The 14,411-nt window shown below is 45.3% G+C and overlaps 1 protein-coding gene across 5 annotated transcripts in view; it reads left to right on the plus strand.

The window, feature by feature from the left end:
• ERCC6L2 (ERCC excision repair 6 like 2) overlaps window positions 1–14,411 on the plus strand; it is a 64,751-nt gene that overhangs the window by 25,536 nt on the left and 24,804 nt on the right. For all 5 annotated transcript variants that reach the window (XM_081213530.1, XM_081213529.1, XM_081213528.1 and 2 more), the window contains 4 exons: window positions 432–503; window positions 2,467–2,612; window positions 4,501–4,596; window positions 4,703–4,802. In XM_081213530.1, the coding sequence (XP_081069656.1) occupies window positions 432–503; window positions 2,467–2,612; window positions 4,501–4,596; window positions 4,703–4,802 (414 nt within the window). The remainder of the gene's footprint in view (window positions 1–431; window positions 504–2,466; window positions 2,613–4,500; window positions 4,597–4,702; window positions 4,803–14,411) is intronic.

Raw genomic sequence — 14,411 nt, forward strand, 5'->3', positions numbered from 1 at the left:
GTAGTGGCAGCGGACAAACCATAGCAAGGAGAGATTTACCCCTATCTCAGTCAAATGCAACCCAGCATAAGTTACATTGGCAAATAGCATGGTGTAAAGCAAACACAATTTTAAAGGCTGGTTTTGCCTCTGATAGACTTGGGATGGTTCAGCTGGCGGTAGGCCTACTCCTGAACAGAGTTTGAAATAGGGGAAGTTTACACCAGGATAATATATCCCAGCATAAATTGCACTGGCTTCCTGTCATTTCCATTGACCTGCTCATGTTTTTAGTTTGTATGAGGTCACTTCAAATCAGTTGACTTGTTTTTTCTTCTTCAGGATTTTGTGTTGTGTTTTTTAAACCCTCAACTTTGGAAAGTTGTAATATATGTGAAAGTATATTTTGCCTGAGGTTTATTCAATAATTCTTTTCTATGGTTTACTTCCAGGTCCTTCAGAAACTTTTAAATCACTTCAGAAAAAACAAAGATAAAGTGCTCCTTTTTTCCTTCTCAACCAAGGTGAGCTTCATCTGATTTGTAACAAAACTGACTATAGCTTTCTTTGTTATATGGTTAAAAACCAGCGTACTCTATTTAATACAACAATAAGTACTAGTACAGTTCAAATGATATAGAATAAAATGGTAAAAAAGGTAAAGGACCCCTGACAGTTAAGTCCAGTCACGAACGACTCTGGGGTTGCAGCGCTTATCTCGCTTTACTGGCCGAGGGAGCTGGCGTTTGTCCACAGACAGTTTTTCCGGGTCATGTAGCCAGCATGACTAAGCCGCTTCTGGTGAAACCAGAGCAGCGCACAGAAACGCCCTTTGCCTTCCCGCTAGAGCAGTACCTATTTATCTACTTGCACTTTGGCGTGCTTTCAAACTGCTAGGTTGGCTATTTTGTATTTTTATAGAAAGATAGAAAGTCCATGTTGGCCTAGTAGGTAAAAATGATTGATGTATTTTGTAGGCTGTCATGCAAAATATTCCAAATAATGCTTTAATTTCTAGTTTTCCGTCTTCAAGAAGTAAAATGGCTAAATTCCAGACTTTGAACTTCTGGGCACTCTTCTAAGCAATGGGATAATAGTCTCTGTACGAGCTAATAGGGGCAACGTAAGAGAACATGGAACTTACTATAACTATGTATAGTAAAGCCTAAAGCATTGAATATATCTGCATCATCATCCACTTAAAGTATTAAATATGATAATAGCCCAGTCTGCATGTCACAGTATTTCACAGTTCATAGTTTACCAGGTGTTTGCTCCTGCTTTGCGCCTCCCTTCAATCCAGCAGGAGCAACAAAGTTTAACGGTATAACTGAACCAGGAGCCATGGTTTGTTTTACTCAAACAAACCATGATTCGTAAGCCAAGAACAAACCTTGTTCTTGTTTGGAGAAAGTCAAACCATGACACACACACACCCCTGAACACTTTTGTGTAGGAAAAACTTGGGAGTATTTCCTCATACCCCATAACAATCACACCTATGGCTGTTCAGTTGCATGTGCGCATAACAAAACAGATGCATGTACAATGATTATACAGTGGTGCCTCGCAAGACGAAAAGAATCCGTTCTGTGATTCTCTTCGTCTAGCGGTTTTTTCATCTTGCGAAGCAAGCCCATTGACGGATTAGCGGATTAGCGCTATTAGTGGCTTTTAGCGGCTTATCTGCTGATCGGATCAGCTGATAAGCGGCTTAGCGGCTTAGAGAAGGGGGGGGGGAGGAAAAAAACCCAGCAGGAACTCGCAAGACATTGTCGTCTTGCGAAACAAGCCCATAGGAAATTCGTTTTGCGAAGCACCTCCAAAACGGAAAACTCTTTCGTCTAGCGGGTTTTCCGTCTTGCAAGGCATTCGTCTTGCGGGGCACCACTGTATTATGAAGTATTAATGCTTTTCCTCACAAAGAAGGATTTCCTTGTTGGAAAAATGTAAGGTGTGAGGCAGCTCTTAGATAAACTGAGGATGTGATCCTGTTCACACTTCCAGAGGGTAAGTCCCATTGAACTCAGCGGGACTTACTTCTGAGCAGAGATGTGGTTTATCCTGCGAAACTTTCTTGTCAGTGCCTAGGCCAAGCCGTCTTGCCTCTTTCTCTTATGTGTGAATTCCTGCAACTGACTAATAGGACTTGGGGAAATGGCACATGAGATAAGGCAGGGTTGCCTGGATTGAATTAAAAAATGAATGTAAACATTATCTGAGTTCTCCATATCAAATTAATAGTTCGTTGCTTCCACTGGAAAAGCAACACACTATTTAAACATACCACTGCAGTAAATGGAAAATGGAAAATGTTAAGTGTTTCTGCAAGTTAATTAAATATTTGTGATTCTATGACTTTGGAGAAAGAGTGATGGTAGGAAAACTCTGAGCTGTTACAGACCTTCAAGACACTTGATCTGCCGGTTTTATTGTGGTTCTTTTTAAATAGTACTAATTGCCTGGTCTCCCCACCTCTTCCACCAGTTGCTTGATGTTCTGGAGCAATATTGCATGGCATCTGGGCTAGATTACCGAAGACTCGATGGAAATACAAAAGCGGAGGAAAGGGTCAAGATAGTAAAAGAGTTCAACAGCATGGAAGAAGTTAACATTTGCCTCGTTTCTACAATGTAAGAAAATGCTGTGTCTGCTTTTGTCTAGGTAGTTAAGAGATTTATAGCAAATTTACTGCACTCCCACTTGATTGATCTTGCATTTTGTCACTTCCTTGGGAAGAAGCAATAACATTACTGTCTGCTGTTATAAGACTGGGAAGTAGACGGCATCAATCAAGACTATTAGGGTAGAAATGAGTCATATCCCTTACGTATTTCCATATTTCTTCGGTCTTCATCTTTGTCTACCCTTTCTGAGGATCGCTTGAGATCGAAAATGACGAGTGATAATATTAAATAAATAAAAGCCCCCCCCCCTTTTTGTTCCCCTTTTGGAACCAGAATAATCTTGAATGCAGTTGTTTTTGAAAGCTACCATCCTCAGTTTCGTTTGAAAGAAATTAGTAGTGACATGCACAAATAGAAACTCAGAAATTCAATTAAAAATTCAGTCATGGCCTCGGCTGTATTTAATGCTTAGAGTTAATCGGTCTATATTTTTCACGCGCCCTTCACAATATCACATCCCTGTTCACAAGATGCCATTTGGTTTGTCACTCATGAAGCCCCCAAAAAGAGACCATTCTTAAGGCCTCCCACTTATAGGGCTAGTTTCAGACAGTAGCATTTTTTATGAATTTTATTGCAAACTGCTTTGAGATGTTATCCTAATAGGTGGTATATACATATTTTAAGTAATCAAATATAGTAATAATATTGTGTCAGGAAAAAATAAGCCCAATTAAAAACCCGTAATTTTTCTCAACTACGTTTCTTTTGTTTTCTATTTTTAATTCCAATAACTTTTCTTAAAAGAGAAGACCTGAGGTATGGGGAGGGTATTTTTAGTTACTTGAAGTTATTTCCTGCCAATTGAAATGTAATAGGATTACTCACTGGAATTTGGTGGATTGGGTTCAAAGAGAGACTGCACACCCATGTGATGTTATTGATGTGATGTAAAATTCCTACAAAATGCTTCAGATTTCATCTTTGAAGCCTACCCAGAATTTGAGCTGCTTTATTTGTAAGGAAAATGTGTTCAATATGCAACTGTTGGAGAAAAAAATGCCACATTGACACATATAATTTGACTCCCTGGAATATACATGCAGGGTGACTTATCTCTGATCCAAGCAAAAACTCTGAGGATTTTAATGAAAGCAAGTCATCACATCTTGTCCATGCAACTTGTCAATATGGTTGAGGTTTAGCCAATTTATTTAAAAGAGTGTCTTCTTAATGGCTTATTTTGGACTGTTTTCAGTCTAGTTTATTAAGTGTTGGAAAAGAATTGTTGCAAGGAAAGTAGAAGCATAACGTTTTAAAAGTTTAGTAAGCTTCATTTCCTTGGAGTTTCTGAACCCAAGTGAACATAAATTGTGTCCTGTCCCTTCAAACTGAAGTACAGCACGTTAGTTTAATTGAATGTGGCAAGCGACTTTTCCTGTAAATGGAACAGCGTAGTTAATGTAAACCTCTGTACCCCCTTCTTTCATCCTGTATAGCTTTGGGGAAGAATGAAAATGACCTTGAGGTATCTTGTACAAAACAACATAGTTGGAAAATGTACATTGTTTGTAGCGTAATAAATGTGAATGTCACTTTCCATCGCTAGTATTGTGAGATTATGGAAGATGATGGGACAGTAGCTCTATTGCACAGGAACAGTGAAACTGCAGTAAGTTTGTTCGTTATGATGAGAGAAATGCTATTTGTGGTTTCTACTGAAAGCAGTATAGTTAGTGGCATTATTTATAGCCTTTTGGAAACTTGAGAACTTTCTGCCAGTTTGTCTAGGAAAAATGCTCGTAACAAATAATGCTACTTTATATACAAGTGGTGATCTCATTTAAAAAAACCCACATTTCTTCACCTCTTTGTTTCTTCTGTTGTTATAAAGGGCTGGTGGACTGGGGCTCAATTTTGTTGGTGCAAATATTGTTATACTGTTTGACCCAACATGGAACCCAGCGAATGATCTTCAAGCCATTGACAGGTACAGTCAACTTGCTAAAAACTGGCTACTTTGAAATATAGATGTTGCTTCTCTTTTTTCCTTCTCTTTTCTTCTTCTTTTTGACCCAGGACTTTGGTTTTTTCAGAGCTTACAGGATTGGCCAATGCAGGGATGTGAAAGTATTTCGGCTAATCTCTTTGGGGACGGTGGAGGAGATGATGTACTTACGGCAGGTTTATAAACAGGTCAGGTTTTCACTGTGTTTTTGTTCACATTGCTGATTTTTTATATCAAATCACAGCACTTGTTAACCAGTTGTTTCTGTAAAAATTAAAGTTGACCGAATATAACAGAATCTTTATCTTTGCTTTATGGCTTTTGTGAGGGTTTGATTAGCTGCTTGTGCGTGAAAACGTGCTCCCTCAGAGTTTGTGCGCCCCCACAAACCTCCGTGTGTGACGGAGCTCCTCAGACATGTCTGCTCTAGTCACTAGTAGAGTCCGACAGTGGCTGTCTGCGGAAGCGTTTCCAGCAAAGAAGTTCCTTAACGGAAACGCGTCTCCTGGACTCACGGCGTGACAGTTTCCTGCGAGGTATGGGTCTCCCTATGGGAGACTCCGATACCTCCCCACTGTTCTCGCTGGAAGCCTCCCTGAGCCCTCCCTCCTGCTCGCATTCCCTCAGAGACCCACTCCTCCCCCTGCTGGTCCCTGCTTCAGCAGTTGAGTCTCTTTCATCCTGCCTGAGTCCCTCCACCACCTGATGCTCTGATGGCAGTTCCCTGACATCCACCTCCCCTCCAGGGCCCCCCTCACCCCCTCCCAATTCCTCCCCCCTGGGAGGTGAAGGGCTAAAACCCCGAAACGAATCTTCCTCATCTTCTGACGTCTCGAACAATTCTCTCCATCGATCGTCGTCCTGGCCAGCTGAATCCTCCTCCTCTTCAGAATCTGGGAACCCCTCCAACTCCTCTTCCTCGTCGGTGGTGGCAAAGTATTCCCTTCGGAACCTCGCTACAGGCTGAGGTTTACGTGGGAACCTCTGATGAAAAGTCTCTATTAAAACCTCGTCATTGACATCCTCTGCCCTAACCCAGGTGTTTTCCGACTCCGGTTCCCCTTCCCACATTACCAAATACTCTACTTGATCTCCCTTCCACCTGGAATCGAGGATCTCCGCTACATGGTAGCTGTGTTCCTTCTCCTCCATTGCTGGTCCCCTAGTGACCCTCCCCTCACTGTCTCCTCTATACGGTGACAGCAACGACCTGTGAAAAACTGGGTGCAGCTTCATGTGGTTCGGTAACCGGAGCCTGAAAGCCACTGGATTGACCTGCTGTATGACTTCAAACGGACCCAGCCTTTTGGGTCTTAATTTCTTACAACCTCCTTTGAATGGCAACCCTTGGGTTGACAGCCACACCTGGTCCCCCACCCTGATGCTTTCACCTTCCCTTCTGTTTTTGTCTGCTTGCCTCTTATATTCCTCCTTAGCCCTGTTTAAGTTGAGTTGGAGCTGGCGATGGATCGCTTCCATTTCTTCCACGAACTGTTCTGCAGCTGGAACGCTCCAGTTCTCCCCCTCCCCCCCTGGGAAGGCTCTGGGATGGCACCCGTGATTAGCCAAAAAGGGGCTCATCCCCGTGGACACGTTCTCTGCATTGTTGTAGGCAAATTCTGCCAACGCCAGCTTCTCCACCCAATCATTCTCTCTGTCATTAACATAACACCTCAAATATTGTTGGAGAACCCCATTTGCTCTTTCCGCCTGCCCGTTGGTTTCAGGATGACGGGCCGTCGAGAAATTAACCTCTACATGCAGTAAGCTCATGAGCTTCCTCCAGAACCTGGAAGTAAATTGTTTCCCTCGGTCTGAAACCACCCTCAAGGGGGCGCCATGCAACCTAAACACATTCTCTACAAACAATTTGGCGGTTTCTTCTGCTGTAACCGCATGTGAGCAGGCTATGAAGTGGGCCATTTTAGTTAACAGGTCTACTACAACCATGATGGCTGTTTTCCCTCTAGACCTTGGCAGATCAGTCATGAAATCTATTGCCACTGCTTCCCACGGTCTCTCAGGTGTGGGCAGTGGTTCTAATAAACCAGCCGGCGCCTGCCTCTCCCCCTTGGCTCTTTGGCATTGTTCACACCCTCTCACATACTCCCGCACATCTTCCCTGACCTTGGGCCACCAAAATTCCCTGGTAACCAGCCACATGGTTTTGTGTTGCCCAAAGTGCCCTGCTGTGGGGCTATCGTGCAGCTGCTTGAGTACTTTCTCCCTCAATTCCCCTTCAGGTATATATAACGCTCCCTTATAATACAATGCCCCATTTCTCTCCTCAAAACCACCGGGTTTGTCTTCCTCCCCTCTGAGATCCCTGAGTTTCCCCTGGGCGTATGCATCCTGCACCGTACCCTCTACCAATTCCCTTTGCCCCACCAAAGTCGCCCCACACACCCAGCAGTCCTCTGGAATGATATGGGTTTCTTCGGGTGCTCCCTCCCCCTCCAAATATTCAGGTTTGCGTGAGAGAGCGTCCGCCCTAACATTCTCTGGGCCTGGCACATAACAAATCTCAAAGTTAAATTTGGAGAACTCTTGGGCCCATCTCAACTGCCTTTGGTTGAGCACTCGCGCCGTTCTCCAGTACTCTAGATTTTTATGGTCCGTGCACACTTGCACTTTATGTTGTGCACCAACTAGCAGATGCCTCCATCTCCGGAACGCCTCATGAATAGCAAGCAGTTCTCGGTCGTACACCGTGTAGTTCCTCTCGGATTTGTTCAGCTTCCGCGAGAAGAAGGCACACGGACGCCACTCCGACTCCTCCTTCCCCGGCTGCAGAAGAAGCACCGCCCCTATGGCTCTGTCAGATGCGTCTGTTTCAACCCTTAGCTTCTTTCGTAAATCCACATGCAGAAGTTGTTCTTCAGAGGCGAAGGCCCTTTTCAGTTCCTCAAACGCTCGCTCCGCCTCCGCCGTCCATACAAACTTCTTCTTACTGCTGAGACAGTCAGTGATGGGCGCCGTCAGATGGGCGAAGTTGCGGATGAACTTACGATAAAAGTTTCCAAACCCTAGGAACCTCTGCACATCCTTCTTGGTTTTGGGTGTTTTCCATTCCAGCACTGCCTGTACCTTGCCGGGATCCATGGCCAATCCCTTGTCTGACAGGCGGTACCCCAGGAATTCCACCTCCTTGGTATGGAACCGACACTTCTCCAGTTTGACCCACAGCCTGTTGGCTTGCAGTCTGCTCAACACTTCTCTGACGTCTCTCACATGTTGCTCCTCATTCTCAGAATACACCAACACATCATCTAGAAAGGCAACGCAATTCTTGTAGAGCAAAGGGCCCAGCACGTGGTTCATAAAAGATTGAAAACACGCGGAGCCTGCTTGTAATCCAAATGGCATAACGAGGTATTCAAACGCCCCCAAAGGGGTAAACATGGTGGTTTTCCATTCATCCCCTTTCCTTATGCGTATCAGGTTGTACGCCCCCCTTAGATCCAGCTTTGTGAAAATCTTTCCCTTCCTCACCATGGTCAAAATATCATCAATTCTGGGCATAGGGAACGCCACCGGTTCAGTCACTGCATTCAGCCGCCTAAAATCACATACAAGTCTCGGCTTGTCCGCATTTTTTTTGTCCACAAAGAACACTGGGCTCCCCCCTGCTGCTTTGGACTCTCTGATGAAGCCTCTCTTCAGGTTCTTGTCAATGAACCCTCGCAACTCCTGCATTTCCCTGTCTGACATGGCATACAACTTGCCCACGGGAAGCTGTGCTCCAGGGAGTAAATTGATCTGACAATCAAAGGGTCTATGAGGTGGTAGTTGGTCAGCTTCCTTCTCGCTGAACACGTCGCTGAGATCTGCATACTGTGGTGGTACCTTCACCTTCCCCATTACTTCAGTCCCTGCTAGGGTGGCTTGGGCCCCTACTGAACCCTTCTCCCCTTTGCAGTGTTCTAGGCAATGTGCTGAACCAAAGGACACCACTCTTTGATGCCAGCCAACCAGCGGATCATGTAGAGCTAGCCAGCTCATTCCCAAAATAATGGGAGCGCCTCCCAGGGTGGCCACATTAAACGCTATCAGTTCTGTGTGCCTTGCCACCCTCATTATCATTGGGACAGTCTGCAAGCGGACTCCTCCTCCCAACAACTCCCTGCCATCAATCGTGGTCACCTGCAGGGGGTTGCTTAAAGGGATGGTCTGTATCTGGTGTTCAGCAGCAAACTCCTTGCTCATAAAATTGCAGGAGCTGCCTGAGTCCAATAGCGCCTTTATTTTTAGGGGGTGCCCATTCTGCAGCTCTAGCGACACTTCAATCACTAGAGCAGGTCGAGGAGCTTCTGGCACGGGCACTTTCACTGCTCTTTGGCCTGGCTGCAGTGCCCCAATTGTGGCAACCAGGCGTTGGCTTTTACCTGCTCCGCTCCCCCTTCTTCTCCCCCCTCAACAGCTCCCACCATCCCTTGCCATTCCTTCCTCTGGGGGCAGACTCTGGCAAAGTGGCCTGGCTGTTGGCAGAGATAGCATTTCCGGGGGCCCTTTCCCTCCTTCTTAGCTCCCTCGCTGGTTTTTGAAAATGCGCGCGCGCGCGCTGTTCCGATTTCCATCGGCTCTGCCGGCGGGAAAGCTGGCTCAGGAATGTCTGGAATGCGGAACTCCTTCCAACGTTCCCCTCTCCCTTCCCGCCTCTCCAAGGCTCTTGCCTCCTGCCGCGCTCCTATGGTCAGCGCAGATTTGGTCAGCTGATCCATAGACTCCGCCCTGGGGCTCCGTGCCAGCTCGTCTTTCACCCCCGAAGAAAGACCTTCTTCAAATAGCATTTGAACGGGTGCCGCCGATAAATCCCAACTCAGTCTGTGAATCAGCATGGTAAACTCAGTCCAATATTCACGGACAGATCGACTCCCCTGCTTACAAGCCATTAGCTGTCTGCGCACCACCCCTTCCTCAATATCGCTGGAAAACATGATATCCATTGCACGAAAGAACTTCATTGTGTCCTTTAGTATGTCATTGTGCGTTGCCATTAGGGGTCGAACCCAGTCTCTAGCCCCTTTCTCAAGATGCCCAATTACAAAAGCAACTCGCGATTCCTCATCAGGGAACTCATCGAACTGCACATTAAGGGCATATTGCATCTCTGTCCTAAAAGCATGGTAGTCCTTGGGGTCCCCCCCAAATTTCTGCACCAATCCTGGTACCTTTCTGGGGAATTGAGTGGCTCTCCCCTTCTTGTCTGCATCCTGAGCCCTTCTCTCCTCCAGCCTCGCCGTCTGCAGGGCCAGTTGAACCTCCAACGCTCGGTATCTATCTTCCAAGCTTGGACCAGCTCCAGCCCCTGCTCCTCCGGTTCCGGTTGGTTCGCTCATGATGCCTTCTCTTGCACAGGCAGCGTACAAAGACTGTCGGACTGCTGTGAGGGTTTGATTAGCTGCTTGTGCGTGAAAACGTGCTCCCTCAGAGTTTGTGCGCCCCCACAAACCTCCGTGTGTGACGGAGCTCCTCAGACATGTCTGCTCTAGTCACTAGTAGAGTCCGACAGTGGCTGTCTGCGGAAGCGTTTCCAGCAAAGAAGTTCCTTAACGGAAACGCGTCTCCTGGACTCACGGCGTGACAGTTTCCTGCGAGGTATGGGTCTCCCTATGGGAGACTCCGATACCTCCCCACTGTTCTCGCTGGAAGCCTCCCTGAGCCCTCCCTCCTGCTCGCATTCCCTCAGAGACCCACTCCTCCCCCTGCTGGTCCCTGCTTCAGCAGTTGAGTCTCTTTCATCCTGCCTGAGTCCCTCCACCACCTGATGCTCTGATGGCAGTTCCCTGACAGCTTTTAAGCTAATTTAATAATTCTCATATATAATTTAAACTCTTCTGTCAGGGAACTGACATCAGAGGCACGGGAGAAGGAGAGGGTCTCTGATTCTGCAGGAGAAGGTCCCAGCGCTAGGGGGAGACTCAGCTGGGAAGAAGGGGAAGAGAATGAGTGTAACACCAGGGATCCAGGAGAGCAACGGGACAGGGAGGTGCAGGGGCTCCAGGACTCTTCGTTGGAAGTGAGTGAGGAGAGCCCAAGCACCCCGCTGCCCACGCCCACCCTGCGCAGGAGACTCCCGCGCAGTGAGAGGCGGAGACGCTTGGGCGTCAAACAGCTCTTATGTTGGCAGCGCTTTAAGAAACGCCCACAGACAGATTCTACGAGTGACTAAGGGCAGCCACGCTGAGATGGGCTGTGCAGTCCGGAGGGTTTAACCAGGCAATCTAATGCTCAAACGGAGCAGGATTACGCACGAGTAACTCCCAACCACTACATCTTCCTAGAGAGAATATAACAAAAGAATATATACCAGGGTGCCTGAAATAAATGTTCACATTTAATTCATCATTAACTAGTAAAGGGCAACATTTATCATGGCAGAGCCATAAATAATAAAACACCTAAACACTTCTGACACGCCCCTTTATTTCTTAAGAAGCACCTAGTTCTTACAATGACTTATCAAGTTTCACATTCATTTATATCATTTGTGCCCATGCTTTTTGATTTTGAAGCATAAGTACATATATAATTGCTTTGCGTCACATTAATCTTTTTTATATACTTTTCTTTTCTCATTCCTCTTCTCTCTTTTCTTTGCTCCTTGCTTCACTTCCTTTGTAGAGCCAGTTTGGTGTAGTGGTTAAGAGCGGTAGTCTTGTAATCTGGGGAACCGGGTTCAAGTCTCCGCTCCTCCACATGCAGCTGCTGGGTGACCTTGGGCCAGTCACACTTCTTTGAAGTCTCTCAGCCCCACTCACCTCACAGAGTGTTTGTTGTGGGGGAGGAAGGGAAAGGAGAATGTGAGCCGCTTTGAGACTCCTTAAAGGGAGTGAAAGGCGGGATATCAAATCCAAACTCTTCTTCTTCTTCTTGTAGTCTCTTGACTGTACAAATTTAGATTATAAGTTCATTAGGGCATGGAACCCTCTCCCTGCCAGTAGGTGTGGAGGACTCCCTGGTCCTGAATGGGGTAACTGTGCCCATGAAGGACCAGGTGCGCAGCCTGGGAGTCATTCTGGACTCACAGCTGTCCATGGAGGTGCATGTCAATTCTGTGTCCAGGGCAGCTGTTTATCAGTTCCATCTGGTATGCAGGCTGAGACCCTAACTGCCCGCAGACTGTATCGCCAGAGTGATGCATGGTCTAGTTATCTTTCGCTTGGACCGCTACAATGCGCTCTGTGTGGGGCTACCTTTGAAGGTGACCTGGAAACTACAACTAATCCAGAATGCGGCAGCTGGACTGGTGACTGGGAGTGGCTGCTGAGACCACATAACACCGGTCTTCAAAGACCTACACTGGCTCCCAGTACGTTTCCGAGCACAATTCAAAGTGTTGGTGCTGACCTTTAAAGCCCTAAACGGCCTCGGTCCAGTATACCTGAAGGAGCGTCTCCACCCCCATCATTCTACCCGGACACTGAGGTCCAGCGCCGAGGGCCTTCTGGCGGTTCCCTCATTGCGAGAAGCAAAGCTACAGGGAACCAGGCAGAGGGCCTTCTCGGTAGTGGCGCCCGCCTTGTGGAACACCCTCCCACCAGATGTCAAAGAGAAAAACAACTACTAGACTTTTAGAAGACATCTGAAGGCAGCCCTGTTTAGGGAAGCTTTAAATGTTTAATAGATTGTTGTATTTTAATCTTCTGTTGGAAACCGCCCAGAGTGGCTGGGGAACCCAGCCAGATGGGCTGGGTATAAATAATAAATTATTATTATTATTATTATTATTATTATTATTATTATTATTAATCACATTGTAAAATGCTGTATACACTGGTGGTGCTCTATAAATAAGTTCCCTGATAAACATTAGAATTTTCTGACATTGTTCACTGGCCTTCTAAAACTTATCTTCTCACGGTTTGAGTTAGTTTGTTGTCTGAACCTGGGCTCTTCATTGATCTCTCTCCAGATGTGTCACAAGCGGTAACCAAGGTTTATTCTTGGATTTACAGCTCATGGTTTGCCTGGAGAGCCACATCACTTAACCATGACCTAGCTTATGGCAAGAGGATCGGAGGAGGAGTGCAGCAGCTGCAATCTCCTCCACAGGGAACCTTATTATTGTGTGTTTGCACTAATGGGTTATGTATATTAAACTCCTTCAACGTTGAACTCCTTCTCTTGACACCTGGCCGATAAAATATTAAAATTAAAATAAGAATTACCCAAGAACCAACATTTAATGGTTTTAACAATACTGGGTTATATCCAACTAAGTTCTACTCAGAGCAGCAGATCCATTGAAACCTAGGGGCTTAAATTCATGAATTTTAGTGGATCTATGCTGAGTACAACTTAAAGATTCTGTGTGGAAATGAATTGTTCTCTACACAAATTGCAGCTAATATTCCTCTTGAAATAATTTGAAGTAATGAATGTTACTAGTGTTGGCCTCACTGTTTGTTTGGGGAGGAGGGAAGTAATATTGCTGGTAATGTGATCAGTTCAGAATAAATAATTGTAGAGGTCCTGAAGTTCAGGTCTTTTACAGAAAAACACTGTCAAAACAGCTCAGTTTTTAGGCCAACTACCTTTGGCAAGACTTTAAACATTGTTAAAAATCCTGCCCGCTATACATTTTGTTAATTAGCTTACAGGCAGCATTGATGTATGTTTGAGAAACTTGATTGAAATCATTGCCTTGTAAATTCAAATGAATTTTCCCAATAGTATTTTCAGATGGTGTCATTCCAAGTATCTGTGTAAAACCTTTAAAAATAAATAAATCGCAGTGCCGTTTTTGCAAACAAATTATACTTTAAATTGTGATAGTGCCAGGATTTTGACCAGCAAGTGGTGATTACACCTTTTTGTTAGATTAGGAAGAGAGTATTGCAGATATTAATATTGTACAGTTTGAAGCGACTAGAAGCATAAGACCTGACTCCTTTTGAAAGAAATCATTGTCCAGACCCATAAAAATATGATTCAAACTTTTACGTGCAGAACTCTTCAAAAACAGAACATAAGCATCAAAGGTACATCTAAAATATCCATGTGCCATCCAGCACAGGCTCAGCATCTTAGAAATAAAAGGTAGCTCCAAGAATTAAAACGGTGCCTCTCTCCCCTATTCTAGCCTGCCTAAGGCTATGCAGCTTTTTTGAAAAGCCACTATCCTATCCTTTTGTTCTCTATCAGAGAAAAGCTAACAGCCACCATCCTTTCAAGATGGCGAATCTGCAACTCAATACTTTTGTCATCTGATCTCAAGTTACAACACTCACATGTTAGCTAGCAGAAAACAACAGTTAGTTAATTATCAACTCATCCAGAGCTTTGAGTCCACTTAGAAAACTACTGTGTATGCCAATGTTAGCAATACACATTTAGCCATTTTCCATTATAAACCTTCATTGATACACATACATTTTCCATTTCTGTGTCAATTAAACCAAATATACTTAACAGAGAGGTCCGGAGATTTTTCTGGCATTTGGCAATTCAGGGGACAACAAGCTTCACAACATGGTACAACATAGTAAGTAACAGGTGAAACCTGCAAAAAACGTTGCAGATCTGTAAAAGGATTTCTCCAGTGTTGTGCTCTAGGCAGCCTTGAACAGGAGCTTCATATTGCTTTTCAGGCATGTAGATTTTTCAGGAAGGATGAGCGGCAAAGGATGCCTTTATTTTCGTCCTATCTCCAATGTCTTCCCCTATTGTGCTATATACTGTGCCACCAGCCTCTGATCTGAGCATTCTATTGCTCTACAGCAAGGTGGTGGAGAGTAGTGGGAAGCCTTTTTTCACCAGTTGTGGTCCCACATTGGATTTTGCCTGTTGACTAT

This window comes from Podarcis bocagei, assembly GCF_964188305.1.
Source record: "Podarcis bocagei genome assembly, chromosome: 11".
Lineage (NCBI taxonomy): Eukaryota > Metazoa > Chordata > Lepidosauria > Squamata > Lacertidae > Podarcis > Podarcis bocagei.